Source organism: Rhopalosiphum padi, chromosome 2, assembly GCF_020882245.1.
Source record: "Rhopalosiphum padi isolate XX-2018 chromosome 2, ASM2088224v1, whole genome shotgun sequence".
Classification (NCBI taxonomy): Eukaryota; Metazoa; Arthropoda; class Insecta; order Hemiptera; family Aphididae; genus Rhopalosiphum; species Rhopalosiphum padi.
In genome coordinates this window covers 80,361,583-80,382,424 of record NC_083598.1, presented here as the reverse complement: position 1 = coordinate 80,382,424, position 20,842 = coordinate 80,361,583, and the positions used below count along the sequence as shown (strand labels likewise).

The 20,842-nt window shown below is 27.3% G+C and overlaps 4 protein-coding genes across 5 annotated transcripts; 2 read left to right on the top strand and 2 right to left on the bottom strand.

Annotated features, from left to right (window-relative positions):
* Window positions 1–1,127: 1,127 nt before the first annotated feature.
* On the top strand, window positions 1,128–5,302 carry LOC132923394 (casein kinase I-like). Its single transcript, XM_060987374.1, has 6 exons — window positions 1,128–1,236; window positions 1,361–1,465; window positions 2,315–2,484; window positions 3,222–3,474; window positions 4,807–4,974; window positions 5,052–5,302. Exons 1-6 carry the CDS (start codon window positions 1,128–1,130, stop codon window positions 5,201–5,203), a joined length of 957 nt encoding a protein of 318 aa, XP_060843357.1. The 3' UTR covers window positions 5,204–5,302.
* A 7,016-nt stretch (window positions 5,303–12,318) lies between these two features.
* On the bottom strand, window positions 12,319–13,957 carry LOC132919969 (isoaspartyl peptidase/L-asparaginase). The gene is made up of 4 exons (XM_060981938.1): window positions 13,343–13,957; window positions 13,051–13,276; window positions 12,746–12,981; window positions 12,319–12,670 (listed from the first exon to the last, which is right to left on the bottom strand). Exons 1-4 carry the CDS (start codon window positions 13,608–13,610, stop codon window positions 12,468–12,470), a joined length of 933 nt encoding a protein of 310 aa, XP_060837921.1. The 5' UTR covers window positions 13,611–13,957; the 3' UTR covers window positions 12,319–12,467.
* On the top strand, window positions 13,857–16,479 carry LOC132919094 (protein KTI12 homolog). The gene is made up of 6 exons (XM_060980442.1): window positions 13,857–13,869; window positions 14,206–14,319; window positions 15,174–15,357; window positions 15,414–15,525; window positions 16,045–16,107; window positions 16,230–16,479. Exons 1-6 carry the CDS (start codon window positions 13,857–13,859, stop codon window positions 16,455–16,457), a joined length of 714 nt encoding a protein of 237 aa, XP_060836425.1. The 3' UTR covers window positions 16,458–16,479.
* Window positions 16,480–18,127: 1,648 nt separating this feature from the next.
* On the bottom strand, window positions 18,128–20,542 carry LOC132919972 (large ribosomal subunit protein eL31). Of its 2 annotated transcripts, none has more exons than XM_060981941.1 (3): window positions 20,394–20,542; window positions 19,822–20,066; window positions 18,128–18,335 (listed from the first exon to the last, which is right to left on the bottom strand). In XM_060981941.1, the coding sequence occupies exons 2-3, from the start codon at window positions 20,043–20,045 to the stop codon at window positions 18,185–18,187; spliced, it is 375 nt and encodes a 124-aa protein (XP_060837924.1). In that variant the 5' UTR covers window positions 20,046–20,066; window positions 20,394–20,542; the 3' UTR covers window positions 18,128–18,184. The 2 variants fall into 2 exon arrangements, with proteins under 2 accessions (XP_060837924.1, XP_060837925.1); XM_060981942.1 differs by having other exon boundaries at window positions 20,315–20,468.
* Between the last annotated feature and the right edge of the window lie 300 nt (window positions 20,543–20,842).

The window sequence follows — 20,842 nt, the reverse complement described above, 5'->3', positions numbered from 1 at the left end:
ACGATATCGATAATTCGATACAATATCGATATCGTGGGTATTTTTTCAATAATTTCGATATCGATATCTAATAATAATTATCGAAAATATCACAATATCGGTGTGATTAATCGGGGCTCGGAATTTTGCGGTTTTACGGATTGGACAGATCTTAAAAGTTAGTGAAATAGACACTAATTTTTTAACTACGGTAAAAAAACTAATTTTAGATGACTTAAAATATCGAAGAGAAATGATGGGTTTAATATTAGCAAAATCATCAGCATTAGACCCTAGATTTCGTGAGTTAAAATTTCTATCTGAAGAAGAAAAAGAAACTGTTTGGAAACAACTTGAAAATGAGCTGAAAGAATTAATTACTGATCCAGAAATAGAAAATGAAGAAGAATTAATCTCTGAATCAATATTAGAAAATGAAGAACATTTTGAAACACACTCTCCTCCTCGTAAGAAATTACGATCATTAATGATAGATAGCGATGATGATGACGAAGACGACTATTCGGTAACTCAAAGTCCTACGATGAAACAACTTGAAGAGTATAAAAATTTGAAAATCAAAGTTCCCTACGATCAAGATCCTTTAAATTGGTGGAAAGAAAACGAATCTAAATACTCAGCTGTATCATTACTAGCCAAAAAGTACTTAAGTATAGTGGCCACTAGTGTTCCCTGTGAACGGTTATTTAGCGAAGCTGGAACAATCATTTCCAAGAAAAGAAATAGATTATCTCCTGAACAGATTTTTGAATTTATATTTCAAATCGAACCCAAGTTCTGAAACATTGATGGAAAAACTGCTCGAAGAAGAAATTTAAAAAATAATATATAATTGCTAATTAATAATTAATTTACACTCATAATATAATATTAAAGCAATATGTATTCTATACTTTTTATATACTTTCAATACACTCGTAATATAATATGCATTCTACACTTTTAATGTTTTAAATTTTTAATATGCTTCGATATTGAAAATTATATCGTTGGCCAACACTAATAAATACCGTTGTCATAGTATGCAATGTGATTATAATAATTTTACGATGAAAAATATACTCGTACGAACATCAAATTAATGAAAACTAGTTCATTATTATCCTAAGACGGCAAAAAAATAAACAATGAACACTGATGATAATTTTTTAGTACTCGACGGAGGTTTAGATGGTAAATTCGTGTCCAGCATTAAGAATGTAATCGGAAGTGGTAAATTTGGGACCGTCCTAAGAGGTCAATAAACATAAATCCCTACCACGACCCTGGGTAGGGGTAGACGGGTATTATTGGTTGACATAACATGCGTTATAACTCAAAACTACGTTTAGTAAAAATATATAACTGTATTCTACAACAGGAAGGAATTTGTACACGTTCGAAGAAATCGCCGTCAAAATTGAACCCATTACCTCTGTGCATATAACTAAAGAAATACATTTCTATGAGATGCTCAAAGGTAATAGTAAATTTATATTTTATTCCATATCGTTTTATTATGTATAACATTTTATAATAATAATAAAGTGTACATTAAGTGTAGGCTTAAATTGTAACAAATTTAAATGGTCTGATATAAATTGGTAATTTATACAAAATATTTTTAAAAATCAAAAGCAAATAATTTTAAAATAGTTTGTTTAATTATTTTCAAGAACGTGATGTATTGATGGTGTCTTCCTTATTTATATGGCATTTAATAATTATCGCATTATCGTGTGAGCGAAAACAATAGTTCTAATTATCGATAACAAGAATAATAATTTATAAAACTTTAAGTTATCAAAAGTTGAGAGACGAAAGTAATATAACGTTTATACGATATATACCTAACCTATTTATACTATTTATAGTATGTAGTATAACTATTATATTTTAACAAGTTAAATAAACGAATTGAAACTTTCAATTGTATAAAACTAATAGATTTTTACCAAGTTTAATAATTTTTAAGTTCCAAACTTGAAATCGAGTATCACAGGCGTATCTATTACTATTACGTATAGGTAGGTAAGTGTACAAGCACAAAGTTGCAAGTAAAACGATAGGAGTTGTATAATAATTAAAACTATTTATAGTGTACAAACTTACGGTTATCTTGGATTGTATATATACTCTCGTGAAAAAATCAAATTTGAATATTATTTGAGTTCTTGTAGGTACGTGTTTTAATTTTTACATCTATCGACATAATCTCAATAATTTTTTACATTATAATAATTGTAACGATTGTATTGTTTTTTATTCGATTAATATGAATAGGTATATACGACTTTTAATTTGTGTGTATAATATTATTATTGCACGGTTTCAGTGAACGATCACGCAATTGAAGGGTTACCCGACATCTACTATTTTGGAAATATCGGAGTGAAATACTCGGCCATGGCTATGGAGTTGTTGGGTCCGTCGTTGAAAGAGCTTTTTACGATTGGCGGAAACAAAATGTCACTAAAGACCGTCCTGATGATCGCTAATCAAATGGTGGATATATACGTATTATACACTAACGGACGATGGCATTTACAAACGCCATCTAAATATTATATTACAATATTATAATTAAACACATAAATTCGGAATTTTGATCGGTTATATAATTATCTTCAAAAACATATTATGCCGTCGTCGTCGTCGTCGTCTTCTATTGCCCAATATAAATTATTATAATATTATACCGATTGACGATTATCATTACTACGCTGTGCAATTAATTATATTTAGGGTCGAACGAAATAAAATATAATATAAATCGACAAATTTTTCGATACGCATATATGTGTATTCAAAATAAATTTTACCGTATAATTTGGTGCCCGTATATATAATTGCTGCGCATATAGACTGATTAGACTGACTAATAATTTCCATTGAATGTGTAACAGAGCTGGCTAGAATGAAGGCTTCTAATTATAATGCATCTGCAGCTATATATTCATTATACGCCAACGTTGACACCTATGCAAATACGCATTCGAATCAATTGAATTCCGCGTACAAAATTGTCTATTTTTTCGATAGTTGCCAAATTGTTTTTTTACTGTGGATTTTAGATATCTATACAAATGGTATTTATTGTATATTTATTGATGTGCACCGGCGGTGACAGTATTTCGACCACTGACATTACCCGCGAATTTGATGAAACGTTTCACCGTATAATCTATTTATTCCATACATATTCATTATATAATTTACAAACATTTGCAATTGTTTTACAGCTAACAAGAATCGAATACGTTCACCACTGCAAGCTAATTCACAGAGACCTTAAACCTGAAAACATATTAATAGGACGGCCGAGACAGACGTTGCCGTTCAAGGAGTCGACAGAAGATACGATATACTTAATCGACTTTGGAAATGCCAAAACGTACATTGACAAAACCACTAAACATCACATACAGTATAACACGGAAGTTGGCGTTTTTGGAACATACCAGTTCATGAGCGCTAACGGTCATTTGGGTATAGGTAAGAAGTGTACGCGTAGGTAGATATATATCTATAACATAATGTAACGACTCATAATAATTATAATTTCACTCATATCAGTTTAGTATAATTATTAAAATTTACATTATTTAGTTACTAATACGATTTATTCTTTCCTTATAATTTCAAAACATTACATACAATTCAATATTTTATTGTACATTTTTAATTCGTGGGTCTTCTTAAATAAATTAATAAAAATAAATGTATAGCAAAACCAATCATTTCCATACCATAATACATTTCAAAATAAACTTTTACCTTACAATTCAAACATTTTTTTATTAAGTGTCTGTAATTTTTATAAATGGGCATTATTAACCAATAAACAAATTAAATAATTAATAAATAGCTTAATTTAATGATTTATTTAGAAATAATAAAACTTTGCCCAAAACCGGATCGTATTTTTCATTAACAATTAATTAATTAAAAACATTGAAAAACAATTTTTAAATCGATTGAATTTTGAATGAATGAAATAATATTCAGTTTCAAAAATACAACAAATTGTAAAATTTTACAGTTTTTAGTAGATATCAACAAGTTTTTAAAACAAACTCCTTGATAATTTTTGTAATATTTTACATTTTTAATACCATTTCTACGTACTGAGAAAAACTTAATTTTATTTAATTAATTAATAAATTAAGGGCAATAAAATTAAAATTAAAACTAATAAAAAAGGAAATTTATTTAAACATATTTTCACACCTGTATTATTAGCCAATAGAATATTAAAAATAATTATAATACCTTGGTAAACAGTATTAACACTTATCAATAACCTTCCAGAATATAATCGTTGATTCTTATTATAAAATGCATTAATATATTTTTTTTAATTAAGTAATTTTAATTTTTAGATATCTTAAAACTTTAATATCATTATAGTTTAAACATGACATATTTAACGTTTCTTTATACGAGAATAAGATATCGTTTAATTTAGTCTGCAATACAATTTAATATTTTTGTAAATACTTTTTTGTAAATCATGGTAAAAAGGAGGCAATTGAGTCATACATGGTTATATTTTATATTAGTACTACTAACTTTCCAATATCTTTCAACATTGTGTACCTATGCCCAGAGCCGTGCCGTTAAGATTTGGCGCCCAGGGCAAATTTAAAAATATTCATCCCCTATTTTATTTATCATTATGCATTTCAATCTTTTTGGCACCCCTTTAAACCAGGCGCTAGGGGCGCATTCCCCCTACTCCCCCCCCACAGTACGGCTCTGTCTATGCTTATATATAGGGCTATATATTATAACGATATGTTTATGTTTATTATATACCGTCTATAGAACAAAGTCGTAGAGACGACTTAGAATCTCTCGGATACGTTCTACTGTACTTGATCAACGGCACGTTACCTTGGATGAAATACTTTGAAGAAGACAATATCAATGTCTTTAGCTGCGGAGAAATGAAAAAAAAAATTAAAACGAAAACTCTTTGCGCTGATTTACCAGGTAAACATAAAAACTAATCTCATATGAATATTTTAGAACAATGTGATGACTGATCAATTTTTTTCTTTTATCTATAGAAGAGTTTGCTAAATATTTTGACTACGTAAAAAAGTTGGAATTCATCGAAACTCCCGACTACGATAAATTGATAGATTTGTTTCAATCCGTTTACAAACGCGAAAAATTTCCGGATGATAATTTATTCGACTGGTCGACTGCACTCGTATAGCATAAAATAATACATAGGTACATCGTAAATAACAACAATACAAAGTCACATAGTGGCAATGTGTCTTAACGAGGTTCATATAAATGTTTACTAAATATAAAATAAACTTTTGGTTTTTTCCTGATTATGAACTAAGCATTTAAATAAATTTGTATTATTATCATGGAACAACGGCTACTCGTGTGAACAGAAATATAGTAATATATAAACAACTAAAACAAAAATCTATACTGGAAAACATACATCACATGAGTACATGACACATACAATAATTAGGTATTCCAAATAGTATTCGTCGTATTGCTAAGTGCGATTATATTTTATATCACAAACACATAAACAAATAATTGAAATTAATTACAACGAATATAACGTCAATGTCGTCGTTATTAATAATGTACCTACAGTTCTCTAATAAGACGAAATTTAGACCTATATTGTATATAGAATACGTATATAGGTACTATTATAATAACGACTGGACAATGAAAACCAATTTCTACAAACAATCGATCGTTTTAATCAGACAATGTATTCATCTAGTCGGCTATTGAATCACGAATTTTCGTATTAGCTTACCCATCTTGAGAATTACCTACACTACCAGAGCATTTATAATGTCTAGTAAATATAGTTATAGTACGCCACGGACTTGCGAGGATCTACCCAGCTTAATTTGATTCAACTGCACAATCTGCAACCAACTAGAAATGATCATACATAATAATTATGTTGTACTTGAAAATATTAAATCGAAATTAAAATGATTGATACACGTTTGAATATTATGCGATAATTAGTTTTTTTTGCAGAAATATAGAATTAATCTTTTTTTTTATCATAATTATCCACTAAGAAAATCAATGAAACCTGATAATTTAACCACACTGTACATGCATATAAATATATTAACCATATACACAGAATTCACTATTCTTTTAGATTTTTATGATGTATTTACATACAATATGGTAGTGTATAATAAAAATATATTATGCATTTCTATTGCGTTACTCTGTACCACTGCGAAAACCGACGAAAATATAGAAATAACGACGCGTGTACAATATAATATGTATATTATATATAACAGCACTCCTTTATATGTTTATCATTTCTTTTGTACGTTTTGTTTTATTTTTTATTTACTATTCTATGTATAATATTTCTGTAGTATACGCGTCTGCATAAAAACATTCGTCTTATTTATATTGGTACTGTCGGAACTCGGAATATATTGTGCAATGTAAACCATAAAACAGCTCACCCGATCGTTTGATATTTATGCTTATAATAATATCCGTATACCTACAGATAATAAATGTATAAACAAAAACGATAATATATATAAATATAATGTATATCTACTACACAGACAGAGAAAACGAGATACGCACATAAGGTGAAAACTGACAGACGTTTGAGAAATATTGTTTAATATTTATCGAAATATATTGAACGATTCGAACGTCTCGTATGTTTTCTTGGAAACCAAATTAATAGGTATAATATAACAGCTATTTATATAACATATATACCTATATAAATAATAAAGTATACTTACATATTATAAGCACGTGAAGAAGCAGCAATATGGCATACATTGACTGGACATTATCAGACGACGGACAGTTATTGGTTTAAAAGTCTCTCTAAAATAAATTATAAAACTAAATGTTTTAATTCAATGGTCATAAATTAAATTCTTTAACGGTCTAGGTAATTTAGAAAAAATTTCGAGGGCCAGAAAAAAACTTAAATATTAGTTTATATTGTTGCTTTGTTGTTAACTATTAATTTTAACAGCAAAAACAACTATAATTTAACAGTTAAATTGTCTTAAAAAAGATATTTAATGGATATGCAAGCAAATAAGTGAGTAGAGATGGGGCCATTTCTTATTACTAACCAATAGATTGAACATTTGAAAGAGAAAAATGCGTTCAGATTGGCTACACAGATACGCGCTGTTATGATGCTATAAAGAAAATCACACCATCGCTACCGGTGTTTTTTGTTGTTTATTTTCTCTTATATCTCTTCTAAATATTTCAAAAACATGCAATATCAATTAAATTTTTTTTAGTCTATCATTTGTATTTTTTTAGGCCAACCTTAGGCTTAGAAAAAAACAAATACTTGTAGTTCAAAATAGCAACCTGTTTTTATTTTACTTACAAACCCGCCAAACAAGTATTAACGAGGCCCACAAATACCATGTGGCCACTGGTCTGCACTATCATTGCCCATTGATCAGAACAAAATATAATATCCGAATAGTTCAGTTAAAAAAATACAATGTATACATAATACCTAAATTATGATACGTAAGAGAAATTAATTGATTAAAGTATTAAATAAGCCATATAATTACTTAAAAATAGGGAATAGGTATTAAGACAGTAAGTACTATAAATTATATATTATACACTAATACAGTAATACACTATACATAATTATCAGTACAGTATATGTATTATCAATAATATATTTAATTATTAAACAGATGGCAATATTATAATTTTTTAATTTACTTTATTATATTAAATGTTAATACTATAAGTACCTATAAGTTATATACGGTAGGTAAATTATAGGTAAGTAAAAAAAATTATCTTACATGTTTGATTAATTATTTTATATTTTTCCCTTTTTTAGTTCCATCATATTGCTAGTAAATTATTTCAGTATATCTCTCCATTTTGGTAACTGGATGTTTCCAATCTTCTTAAAAGAGTCTCCTTTATAGCTTCCTATCACTCTACTAGTATATCTGAAACCTGCAGGTTCTTTTGTCTATTCTAATTTCCAAGCCATAAAAAATAAGCCCATAATCACCTCCTTTAACACATTCTTAGAACCTATATATACTCCTCGAAAAACCTGCAGTATTTTTATCGGTCAGTAAATGTAAGTTGTGGCCCGTTTTATTGACATTTAATTGTCTCTAGTAGAAAATGTTTTTGTATATAAAGCAAAACGTACTTTCGCTTTAAAATAGAATAACCGATACATATTATCATTATTATTTTTAATTAAAAATTAAAATACACTGTCGAAAACTGTAGAGATTTACAACGAACACGTATTAGTTCACCGATAACCATTCTATACGATTAAGTTGGTTATTTTTATTTCATCTAAAATTAACATAATGAGAAGTGAATTATACAATACAATGAAAAGCGAAAAAAATAAAATATTAAAATTGATTGGCGGTCATAAATGTTTTTTTCGTAAAGTTTTACAAATTATATTGAACTTTGGTATCGTAAGTGCTTTGCAAAATTGAATAGTTTTAATTTTGTAATGAAAAGTTTTAACCAACATTATCATAAACTATTATTAAAAAATATTTTTAGTAGACAAAAACTTAGTAATAATTTAAAACAAAAATAAGTTGACAATATGTTTCATTCTGAACGGAAAATTATAATATTGAAAATATAACTTTTAGATATGTTTTATTAATAAAAAGAAATATCCATAATGCTCAATCTTCAAAGCTACCCAAATTGCCTACTCATTTTTATATTTTTAGAGACACCTTTAATAAGTGTATCTATCAAAAATATTCTTTTACAGGTGTTATCTTAAGTTTTGAATTGTATATTCTATATCTTTAGTCTTTACCACGCCGTAACTGCTGTTTGGTGTTTCTATTCTAATAAATAAACTAAGATAAGTTATGTTTAATGCATTTTAAATATTATTATTTATTACAATATTGTTATGTGATGACACGGCGTTTTGGGTAGGCTATTTTGCTGCACGTGTACTGTCTTGGTTAGTTGGTTCTATATTTTATTTTCAGAAGCTTATAAATCATTATCAATTATTTATATACAATATGAATAACATATTATTATGAACATCAGATATAGTACACAGGACATGGCACAATGGCCCAATTTAGTGTTTGCAAGTAATTCAACTGTGAAACGATTGGATTCAAGCGACTGTATCGGCACTCACTGCACATCTTGCACGTTACTCGACATGTCTGTGTGTTGTATAGGATGAAAATAAAAAAAAAGGAGTAAAATAGATAACCACTCTACTGTTTACAGTAAGTGTCAAGTGAACTTCGTCACTGGAGAGTAGATCACAGTAATATATGGCGCGTTAAATTAAAATTCAATGATAAATCATTAAACACGAAAAACGATTCTTAGCGAAAACGGCCAGTAAACGTGTATATAACTATAAAATATAGTATAAGTATATTTTATAATAATATATATTTATATTTATACTACAGTTATTCATTAAACTATTGATAATAATACAGTAAGTTGAATTAATGTTTACCGAAAATATTGCATTTAAAAATATCATTGTGTATAAAATATAATAATATCTATACAGTAAGTGTCAAGTTATCACGAATTATAACAAAACCGATTTTTTTTCCCAATATTATTGAGCAAATAAGTACTGAGAATTTATAACTATAAAAGATGATATTAGTGTTAAAATACGAAGCATTTTTCTCGGTATAAATCTTGTATATATTCACAAAAATTAAAAACAAACCACACATCGTTATAAAATCAATACTTTCATCGCCTTGCTCCATAATTTGAAGTATACTCTACGCCACCAAACTGAAATACACTGAAGCTATATTTGTATTGAACGTTTATTTAAATATATTAATCCATTCAAAGTGTGTTCAATACGCCACCAATAATATTGGCCGTCTCACAAAAACTCTTGAATGGCGTAATGACTGTATAATATCCTGTTGGGGAGGGGGGGGGGTGGTAATATCAATAATTTACCTGCAGAGCCACCGCTTAACCTAAACACAAGCTTGAGTCTTGACTCTTGAGGTATAGCCGGTATAGGATGAGTGCTTACAGACAAATTTTGCTGAAACATCGCCACAGCACAAACCGTAAAATACGAATACAATATATCATGCAACAATAGTGAACAATATTTTTGAGCTTGGAGCAAGACAAACATTTAGAAATCTACTCCTTACAGTTCAGCATATGATTTTTTTTTTTTTTACAGAAAAAATACGGTATATAGGTACTGTTATATTTTATAGTTTTGTGTTTTTAACATTCATCAAACACCCGCCCATTTCAGATGCCAGAAAATTGCCTCGAAAACACCTCCGGCAACCCGTGCTGTTATACTTGTCGTGGCGTTGACGGCAAGGACGGATACATAATATTATTATAATATTATTCCGACGGCGTCGGGAACCGAATCTTGTGACGGTGTGCGCGAGCGCCGCGTGTGTGTATGTGCACATACACAGGTATATATAGGGAACCACCACCGCACGCCCCGCCCCTACGACTAAAAGCTATCCGAATCAAACAAACCGACACGAACGCGCAGAAACACGTCATAAATATATACAAAACGTACAGTCGAATAAGTCGTCGTCGCCTCCGCCGCCGCGCCCGTAACCATGGCGAAAAGTTATTTGCACAAATCCATATTTGTACCAACGCCGCATCGTCGTTTACCCACACACATAATATAATATGATTTATGTACACAATATTTACCTAGAGCGATATTTCTGTAGTTATTTTTTTTTTTCTATGTCACTCGTTATGCACGGCGACATTCGATTACCAACCGATTGAAAACCCCTTATTACACGCGTTTAGGATATAGATAAGATTAACGTAGGTATTTTTTTTTTTTCGTCCGACAACTGATATTTATTGTGTCATAATAATATGATATCACTGCTCCTAAAACACAGCAATAATAAAACATATATAATAAAAAAATTCAATAACTCACACCTCATCGCGATTATAGTTCCATACATAAGTAGGTACGTCTATGCACCTACGTTGCAGTAGATAATAATTAGGTAGGTACCTACTTCATAGACAATTTTTTGTTCGACTGTTGAACAAAATGTAAATGAAAAGATATTTTATTATATAATATGAATTCATTAAATCTTAATAAATTTAAACTTTCTCACAATTAGTCTACTAGACTGAAGATCATGAAAATGTAAACAAACTAATTTGTTTTACAACTTTTAGTACTTATAGTTCTATTTAGTATTTGTTATAAAATAGTATCCTAAAAAAATATATTAATAATATATATTATATTTATATTATAATAATATAAATATTAATATAATACATTTTTCATATTTTTAGTACATGTGTAGATAAATTAATGCTTTTTTATTAATTATTTGTTAATTAACCACTTTGTCTAATATTGTTATATTAAACTTTTGTAAATTTTAAATGTTGAAATTAAAAGTCATCATCTTATAACACAAGCTTAGCTTTTTTGTGATGTTACAATATACTAGATATATCTTTTTTTAATGTAAGTTAAAAATGTACTTATTAACTGAATAATTTTTGTTTATTTTGTTGCAAAATAAATACATACTACTATTAATAGTATTGAATTAATAAATATATGTATTGGATCAATTAAATTCATTAGTGTATAATTCTATTTTTATAATAACTATTTTTGGATTTCAATATAAGCATAAAATAACTTATATAAATACAACTTTATGTAAATTTCCATAAAAAATAACAATCTAATTGAAAAGACATTAATTTCAAATAATTCAATTATCTCTACAATTACACTACTTCTCTGAGGTACATGGCAAACTAACTATAGAGTACCACAAACTCAATTCATCATTAAAAGACGTTTGTACCATGGTATATCAAAAACTTAACTTACCAGACATTAAACAAAATACTTCCAAAACTTCTGTAAATAGGGTCTATAAATTAAAGGCCTACTGATTTTTTTTTATTCTTCAACACAGACCACAATAGACATATGAATATTACTGCAAAACTGTATGTTACCATTCTAAAATTAATTCTCTGTTTTTGATACTTAATGACTATTATCTAATTGTCTAATTGAATCTAACTACATTTAATATATGTATACAAATTAAATGCGGAAAGGAAAGTAGTTACTCACCAATTTTGTAAATGATTAGATTATGGTTGGAAATATTAAAAATATTATAGTTGTTGTAATATTTACTTAATAGGACAATAAAAGCAATATTTGGTTTAATATTATTTATGCTTATAATTTATAAACATTTAAAATTTCAAAATAAATAATGAATATTTTTTTCAACTTTCAAAATTATTTAATAAATTAATATTAATCAGCATTTATAATTTTTAGTATATATTTAACAGTATTTAAAAAAATCTATTTTATTCAAATAAAATGTAATAAGTAAATTTTGATTCAGCAATCACATTAGATTGTTTTACAACTCAACTGTAAACTGTTCACCCTTTTTAATTCCATAATAAATGATTCCGTTTTTTAAGTAGGCCCATGCCATTTTAGGAGAAGAAAAACCAATACCGACTTCCCCACTCTTGGAAATAACAATAGCTCCAGCACTGCCACCCACACGGGCAGACATACCATCACATGCTTTCTGAGCTGCAGTATTTGGAGTTTCACCTAAATAATAATAATATAAATATTAGTAATAAACATCATAGTTTTTAACTAATTAAAGATGGTTATAATTTATACCGTTTTCCAAATTTTGCATTATTCTTTGAGCCAAACAATAGCGCATTATGCTATCACCATGGCCAGTGGTTGAAATAGTGCCCACGTTATTGTCACAGTAACCACCAGCACCAGGAACAGGTGTATCACCAACCCTGCCTGCCATTTTGCCGGTAATTCCTCCTGTCGAAGTACACGACACCATATGCCCGCTGTTTCCATCCATACCAATTGCACCAACAGTGCCAACACCTCCACTAAAAAATCAAAATTTATTATATTTTTTATACGGATAATTGATGTATATAGACATAATATGTTATTACTGTCCGATTTCAGTTAAAATGGGTTGGCTGCCCGACTTCAAAAAATTGTCTAAGCCTGTTCTTGCATCACTTGTCATCAAATAATCATCACTGACAGTCTCAAATCCCATTTTTTGAGCAAACTCATTAGCACTTGTACCCATCAAAAATACATGAGGAGTGTTTTCCATCACTTTTCTGGCTAGTGCTATTGGATGTGCAATGTTTTTTACACCAGTAACGCTTCCTAAAATCAAATAAAAATAAATTTAAAATTCATCATAATTTATATTTGACATTAAATATTTCTTACCAGCCTTCATGTCTTTTCCTTCCATAATAAGGGCTTCCATTTCAATTTCTCCCTTTAGATTTAACACCGATCCACGGCCTGCATTAAATGCCGGTTCATCTTCCATGTACTCAACAGCGGCTTGACATGCATCCGTAATACATGATGTTTTTTTATAGGTTTCATGAGCCTTTCTGATAGCAGTTAAAATTCCATCAAACTTTGGTTGATCACGATTGTCTGGTATATTTCCAGCTCCACCGTGCACAACAATCACTGGTTCAGACATTATATTTAAACGCCAGAAACAATCTTAAATACTATGATTTAATATCAACAGCATCAACACTAAATGTTAAACGCTAAATTCAGTACCTACATATAAATGCAATATAGGTGTAAAACTGTAAAGATGTTTTTGTAAAAGTAATCAAATATAAATCATAATATTAAACTAGGTACTATATACGTCAACACAGTAGGCATTCAATTATTGTAGTACTATAATCATCGTAATTTATTATTATTTACTATTATGCTGTACGACAGTAATCTGTTTAGTGTTAACTAAATAGTAAATACTATTAATGAGATAAATAGGTATTAGGTAGGTACTATTTAGTATTTATTTATTCTGTGATATATATTAAGAAGAAGAATTTAAATAAACATTTAACAAGTTGTTTTATCTCTTATCAATTAAACTTTGACTATTGACTATTGAAAACTGTAGTAGTAGTTTACTAGTATTGACTTAAAAGTAAAATCAAAGACCCGCTTCACGCTTGTGTAGACCCGTTTTTATAAGCGTGCAACATAGCAAATTTGCGTCCAGACCATAGACACATAATAGAATAGACCAGGAATGATACGAAATATATGAGGCGAACATGAAATTCAAAAATACTTCACTGAACAACAGAACAGAGAAGTTATTTTAATATCTGATAATGAAATAATTTCAAAAATGAATTTGGACAAGAATGTTTTGTATTTAGGTAGTTATAAATTAATTTATTAATGATAAACTATTTGAATTTTTAAATTTTTATTCTATTAATTGTAAGTTTATCAAGTATGGTAATTTAGGTAAATTATAGTTATAAGTTGACCAATATTTACTAACATTTTTGCATCTTATTTTAATTTTAAGATTTGTTTTTTTCATTAGATTTGTAGAATCTGTGACAAAATAAAATCTTCTAAGATATGAGTCAACTTAGAACATTTGTATAGTAATTTTAACAATAAAATATTTTATTAGTTTTAAATTATAAATAATATATATTTTGTTAACTTGCAATATTTATAGAAATGAAGAAAGAAGAAGATCTCTGATCAAAATTGCATTATGATGCCTTGAAGTTAGTATTATAATATTATTTTGTATTTTGTAGATATAAACAATTAATTCAAAGAATTTGGTCTATAGATTTCATATTAATTCCAAATTAGTTGGTTATAATATCATTGTAACCCTACCTCAAACACAAGCTTTTAGCTTACAGGAGGTAGATAATCTAAACTGTATTTGTTGAACTTGTTAATTTGTAACCATTTCTTTTGATTTCTAATAATAATAAAAAGAATTGTTCTATAAACCTGTAGTTATTCATTTAATAATAATCAACTATAGAAATACTACATTTTACAATAAAATTCAATTCTATTTTTCATTTATTCATTGTTCCACCATCCTCAGCTCCATAATGTTAAACTAATTATGTAATAATTTTAACTGTTTATAGTTGTTTAACCAAGGAAAATGTTGTAATATTAGATTCTGGAAATTTTATTAAAGGCATGTATAGTACTTTTTAATAATAATATTTTAAAACTTTTCATTTATTAGGATTTAGATATGAATTGTATTGTTCTTCTAAAAGTTTGAGTACACCAAAGTGTTTAGTTGTGTGTGATATTTCAACTGAAAAAGCTTGGGAGCTAAATGAACGCAGACCTGAACAAGAAAAATATATTAGGAAAACATTTAATGATCTTGTTATGAGATATGAAGAATCAAATCATTCAAATAGGTTAGTTTAGTGAAATATATTTAATTATATATTAAATAAGATGAATGTTTACTTAGATGGGATTCACCATTGATAAATTTACAATTGGATGACACTTTGCCCGCTGAAGACATTCGAAAAGCAATTTTTGAAGTTGCTGCTCCTGTACCAAATCAATCGACAATAAATGTAAGAATATACTAATGTAGAAACTAATCTATAATATTAATAAGTTAATTAATCATTAATTTTTTAAGATGAATTAAAATTTGAAGCATATTTCAAACTTAATTTTTAATAATGTTTTCATTTAGTTTTATCATTCAATCAAATATTAAATATTTTGTTTATTTTTTTACTTTTAGTTTTTAATTATACTTATTACTAATTACAAAATCTTAACATAAATAAAAATTTTTAATATTTTTACTTTTTTTTTTATTAAAAAAAATTAAATTAACCAGTTTTTAAAAGTTGAAAAATTAAGGTTTAAACATTATTTATTAACTTTTAAATCAAGTAATATCTTAATAATGAGAAATGTCGCTTGAAGTACTTTGAATTATTTTTGAACTATAAAAACATCACCTAATTACTTTTTTATACTTGTATATTATTTAATTATGAAAATTTTGTTTTTCTTGCAAAAAAATTTGAAGAAATTGAACCTTGTCTTTAACCTAATGCTTGTATTTTTGTTTACAATAGGCTCCATTAAATTCTAGTTCATATTTGTATGATTTAGATCAAAAAACACAAGAAGTAATTAATGTGAGTATAAAAGGATTTTTTTTATAGATTTTGTCTTAAATAAACTTTTAGTCGTGTTAAGAATATTATTATTGTATAATAATTAATAATAGTTTTTTATTGTTTCTGGTTGTATTTTATAGTCAATTATACAGTTGAAGAAACAAGGTGTGGAAGGAGAAAATATTGAATTAGTAGATTACGGAGGAAAATATCTGAACAAATTGGACAAAAGCATCTCATTGGTGCAGCTTGCTAAGTCTAGGGAACAGTTTCTATCTTATGCCAAAAGCCATGTTTCAGTTACAAATAGCCAATCAAATATTATTAACGTGTTTATAGAATTCCTGAATAACAATGTTACTTGTTGAAAAAAATGATTATTATTTATTTTTTCATTGGACGAGTTTTAATCATAAGTTCCTTTTGAATGCTTATGATGGGACAAAATCTTGCTTTTTTTACCTATGGCCTCACATTATGAGGGGCACATGTACAGAATTTACTCCTATATAATGGATGAGTCGTTGGGAAGAAGATTTGAGGCCGAGTGATATGGTTTGAGATTCATTACTAAAAATTTAAAATTTTAAAAGTTTTAAATTGAATTATAATTCTTTAATTGATGACTGCATTGCCTAATTTGTTTTGCTTCCCTAACCTTGTGTTAGATAACATAAGTGATTTATTTTAAATTTAATATGTCGAACCTATGTTATTATTGATTTTCAATAGTACTCACTACTCAGTATTTCAGTACAAAAGTTTTTATAATGGTTTTACAACCAATGGTTACATTTGAATGTTTTTAACATTAATAAATAAAAGTTGTAATTTTAGATTAGACAATTCAATTATTAAACATTAAAACGAAATAATAAATCTCTTCAATTTTGCCCTTGAGTTTATAAACACATTTTAACACAGAAAAATAGTTGATAAGCACTATACGTAACATGGCCAACTAAAGACTAAAACATTATTATACATTAAAAATTATATTTTGCTCAAACAGAAATACAGAAAAATTACACACCCTATGTCCTCATAGCTTAATTATTAACTAAGAACCTATATTAGAATTTTTTTATAAGTGAAAACATCTAATTATTGTAGGAAGTCAAAGGACAAATTTAAAAATATTATTTCATATATATTTTCATTATATTCTATTAAAACTCTAAAAACTATTTCAGTACTTTTGTTTAGGGATAGAAAGAACAAATTATATTATACTAGTAATAATTTTAAAATTGAATCTTAAATTAAGGATACTAAAATAGTAAAATTAAAATACTGATTACTACTAAATTATTAATAGTTTATAAAACTCTAGTCCTAATGTGAGATTTTAAATTTTAAAAATTATTCGGATACTACTTAACAGTAACAGCAGTGCTAGTTTTAATCGTTATTTTAAATGCTTGCAGAAATAACCATCCTTGACAATCAGTATCACTCAAGTTTATTGCCCGTAACATTTAAATACAATATTTGTTTTCAATTTCCAACAGGTGACAACCAAACTATCTTGATATCATTTACAGGGAGCAATGTTGTTGAGTTAAATTTAGACATTTTACTAACAAGTAATGAAAGTTATTTATTATTTAAAAATAATTAAGACAAGACAATTAAACATTGATAGACAATGTATACAATATTACAATAGATAAATTATTTATTTTTGTAAGACTTATTAATTGTTCAATAAAATATTTTATAAGTGAATAATATATTTAAAATTAAAACTTTTCTTTAATTTAGTTCTTAATGAATGATAAAAAAAAATAAATCCCTTTCTTTTTTTATAATACTTTATACTGCAGTGTTTTACCTTATTAAACATACCTAATATGATTTCTGCTTTAATTAATATGTTTTCAACACATTTTTTTGAATCCAATATTTACATAATATGTACACTTCATCTTACTAGAACACTGATGAACTTTTTTTAGGTATTATTAGATTTTTAGGTTTATATTAACACTTGAAGAAATTCAAATTATTGAAAAAATAATAAAAAAACACAGTAAAATATTAACAATTTATCATTTTATACTTATTTATTATCAAAGACAAAGTGTTTACAAGTTTATTCTTCGGTTCCATCAACATTTTCCGTACCCAATTTTTTGAATGTAGGTACATTCACCCAGGTGACCAAAGTGTATAACTTGTGTGGTGAATCTTCATCATCATTTCGTCTCCTTGCTAATTGTACACGAATACGGAATGGTACACTCCTAAAATTAAAATATATTAACATTATAGTAAACAAATTATCAACTAGGACCTAGGTAATAGTATTAATAATTTAAGTAATTTATTTAAATAGAAATAGAAATAAATATACTTTTCAATAATTATTTTAAATTAATATAAACATAATAAATATGAAGTAATAAATGTGATTTTGAAATTGAAAAAATGTAGGTTATAATTAACATTTTTAAGTATGAACTATAACAGTATAAGTTTGTTAAATAATTATCTTATAAGGTTATGGTGGTGTTTCATCTAGATGCCCATAAAATTGTCCTGTGATCAAAGTTATCATGATTGCATATATAAGTGATTTATTCTTAATTCCCATATCTATTTCATTATTATAACAATAACAATAAATTGCTCATCTATTTGATTACTTCACTAACACAAATATATATGTATCTACATTAAATTCTATTCTTAAAAATTTCTTTTTTGATATTTGTTAAATGTAGTAGATAAGTAGTGTGTAATAAAATGCCATAATTATTATTTTTTAATTATTATTATTTGAGTAGGTAATCTTAAAAAATTTCCAGTAACTCGGATAACATTTGGTCTATCGAAGCTCTACTATATTTAAAATGTTTAAAGATAATATCAAAAAAACTAATAATTTATTAACAAATTTTACTTATATACTACACCTTGGTTTTTATATTTCTATATATTTTTAATACATTTTATAGAAATTATTTTGAATTCATTGAAATAAAAAACTAGAATAATAATTTTGTAGACATGAGTATAGTTTGATCATTTTAGTTTTTCTCTATAAATTTCTTATCAATAACTACAAGGAACCGCCAAATAAGAAACTAAAGAATTTTAACAATTTTAACTATAAAATAATGGGACCAGGTGTTCGGTATTAAAAAGTTTCACTGTACATCAAAACTTGAATTTCAATAAAATATAATGAATTAATCAATGTAGCTAGTAATTGATGTGAATATCAAATTATAGTAATCTTATATTTTCAATATTGTACTTAATAAATCATTAATTGTTAAAATATAAATGAAAATTTATTTTTTTTAACCCGCTAATATTATATTAAATGGTAACTAACTGCAAAAAATTAATCAAATAAAATATCTCTCAAGACACTAAAGTGAATTTATCCCGCAAAATGTTATTTTTATTACTAGCAAATATTAACTAACCACTGTATATTTTAATCCAACATTGATTTTTTTTTTAATTTATCAGATAGTAAGGTTAACACGAAAATTTTAAATAGTATAATATCCATATAATACCACTAACTTTTATTTGTTCCGATTTATACCAAAAAATTGAATTTGAAGTAAGTAACTTATTGACCCAATGACATGATATCAAACACTAACTTTCATACCAGACAAGACCTCAAGTAATAATTGATCAGATATTTAAATTAGACAAGACCATTAATAATATAATAAAAATCCACAATAGAGATAAAAATATTTTACATACCTAATTCCTTTGGACCAGACAAACTTGTTCAACCTAGTGTCAATGCGCACATCTTGTGTGCCCATTTGTTGGGTGGCAAACTTGCGGATTTCTTTGATTGCGCGAGGGGCTCGCTTCTTGAAACCAATGTTCAAGAGCCTCTTGTGCATGTTAATGGTATACACACGGGTAACCACCTCATTGATCGCAGATTTACGTTTCCTTTCCCTAGTTAACTTGGCCATCTTATGAATTCGTCTGCAAGACTGCAACAGAACAACGAATTAGAAACACTAACACAAATTTGGTACCTTTCCCATCGATCATCGATTAACTCAATCTGTTTAAACGGTGTTTCGACAAGAATCGGTATTTAATCTTTAATATATAAACTAATACATATGTACACAAACGAACAGAAGTCCGCGAGTACTAATTTAACATCAAATGAAAAAATTTTATTAGCAATAAATAAAATAAGTTCAAAAGTATATAGGTTTAATTATTATATTACCCTAAATACTTCTCAGCAACAAATAAATTATATTGATGTTAGAATAGAAGGATTGAATTGGATAAAAAATTTAACTTACCCGAGTCAGACGAGAAAGAACGAAGAATTATTTGCTAAAGAGACGAATTGTTTACAAAAATCTTTGTACATTAACCTATAATATTTATTACCACATTTTACACGCACGTCGGCGGTACGAAAATAAATTTGGTCACACTGAAATCACTGATAACATTAATTAAAATGATAAAATCATGATAAAAAAACACACGGATTAAAACATTATCAGTTTATCACAATTTACGTTCAATAACCTGAATAACCATTCTCATAAAAATTTAAAAATATAGGATTTAGCCGATTTAGGGATGGAAATTTCACCCATTCTGGTGAACCGAATCATTCAACTCTGTTCAATGCCTCAGTATAATGAGTCAAGTCGACTCTCAACTCACCAACTCCCGATTTGATAATTCTATTCAACTCGTGAGGCTTGACTTCATAGGTATGAATAGCTCATGAGTTGTC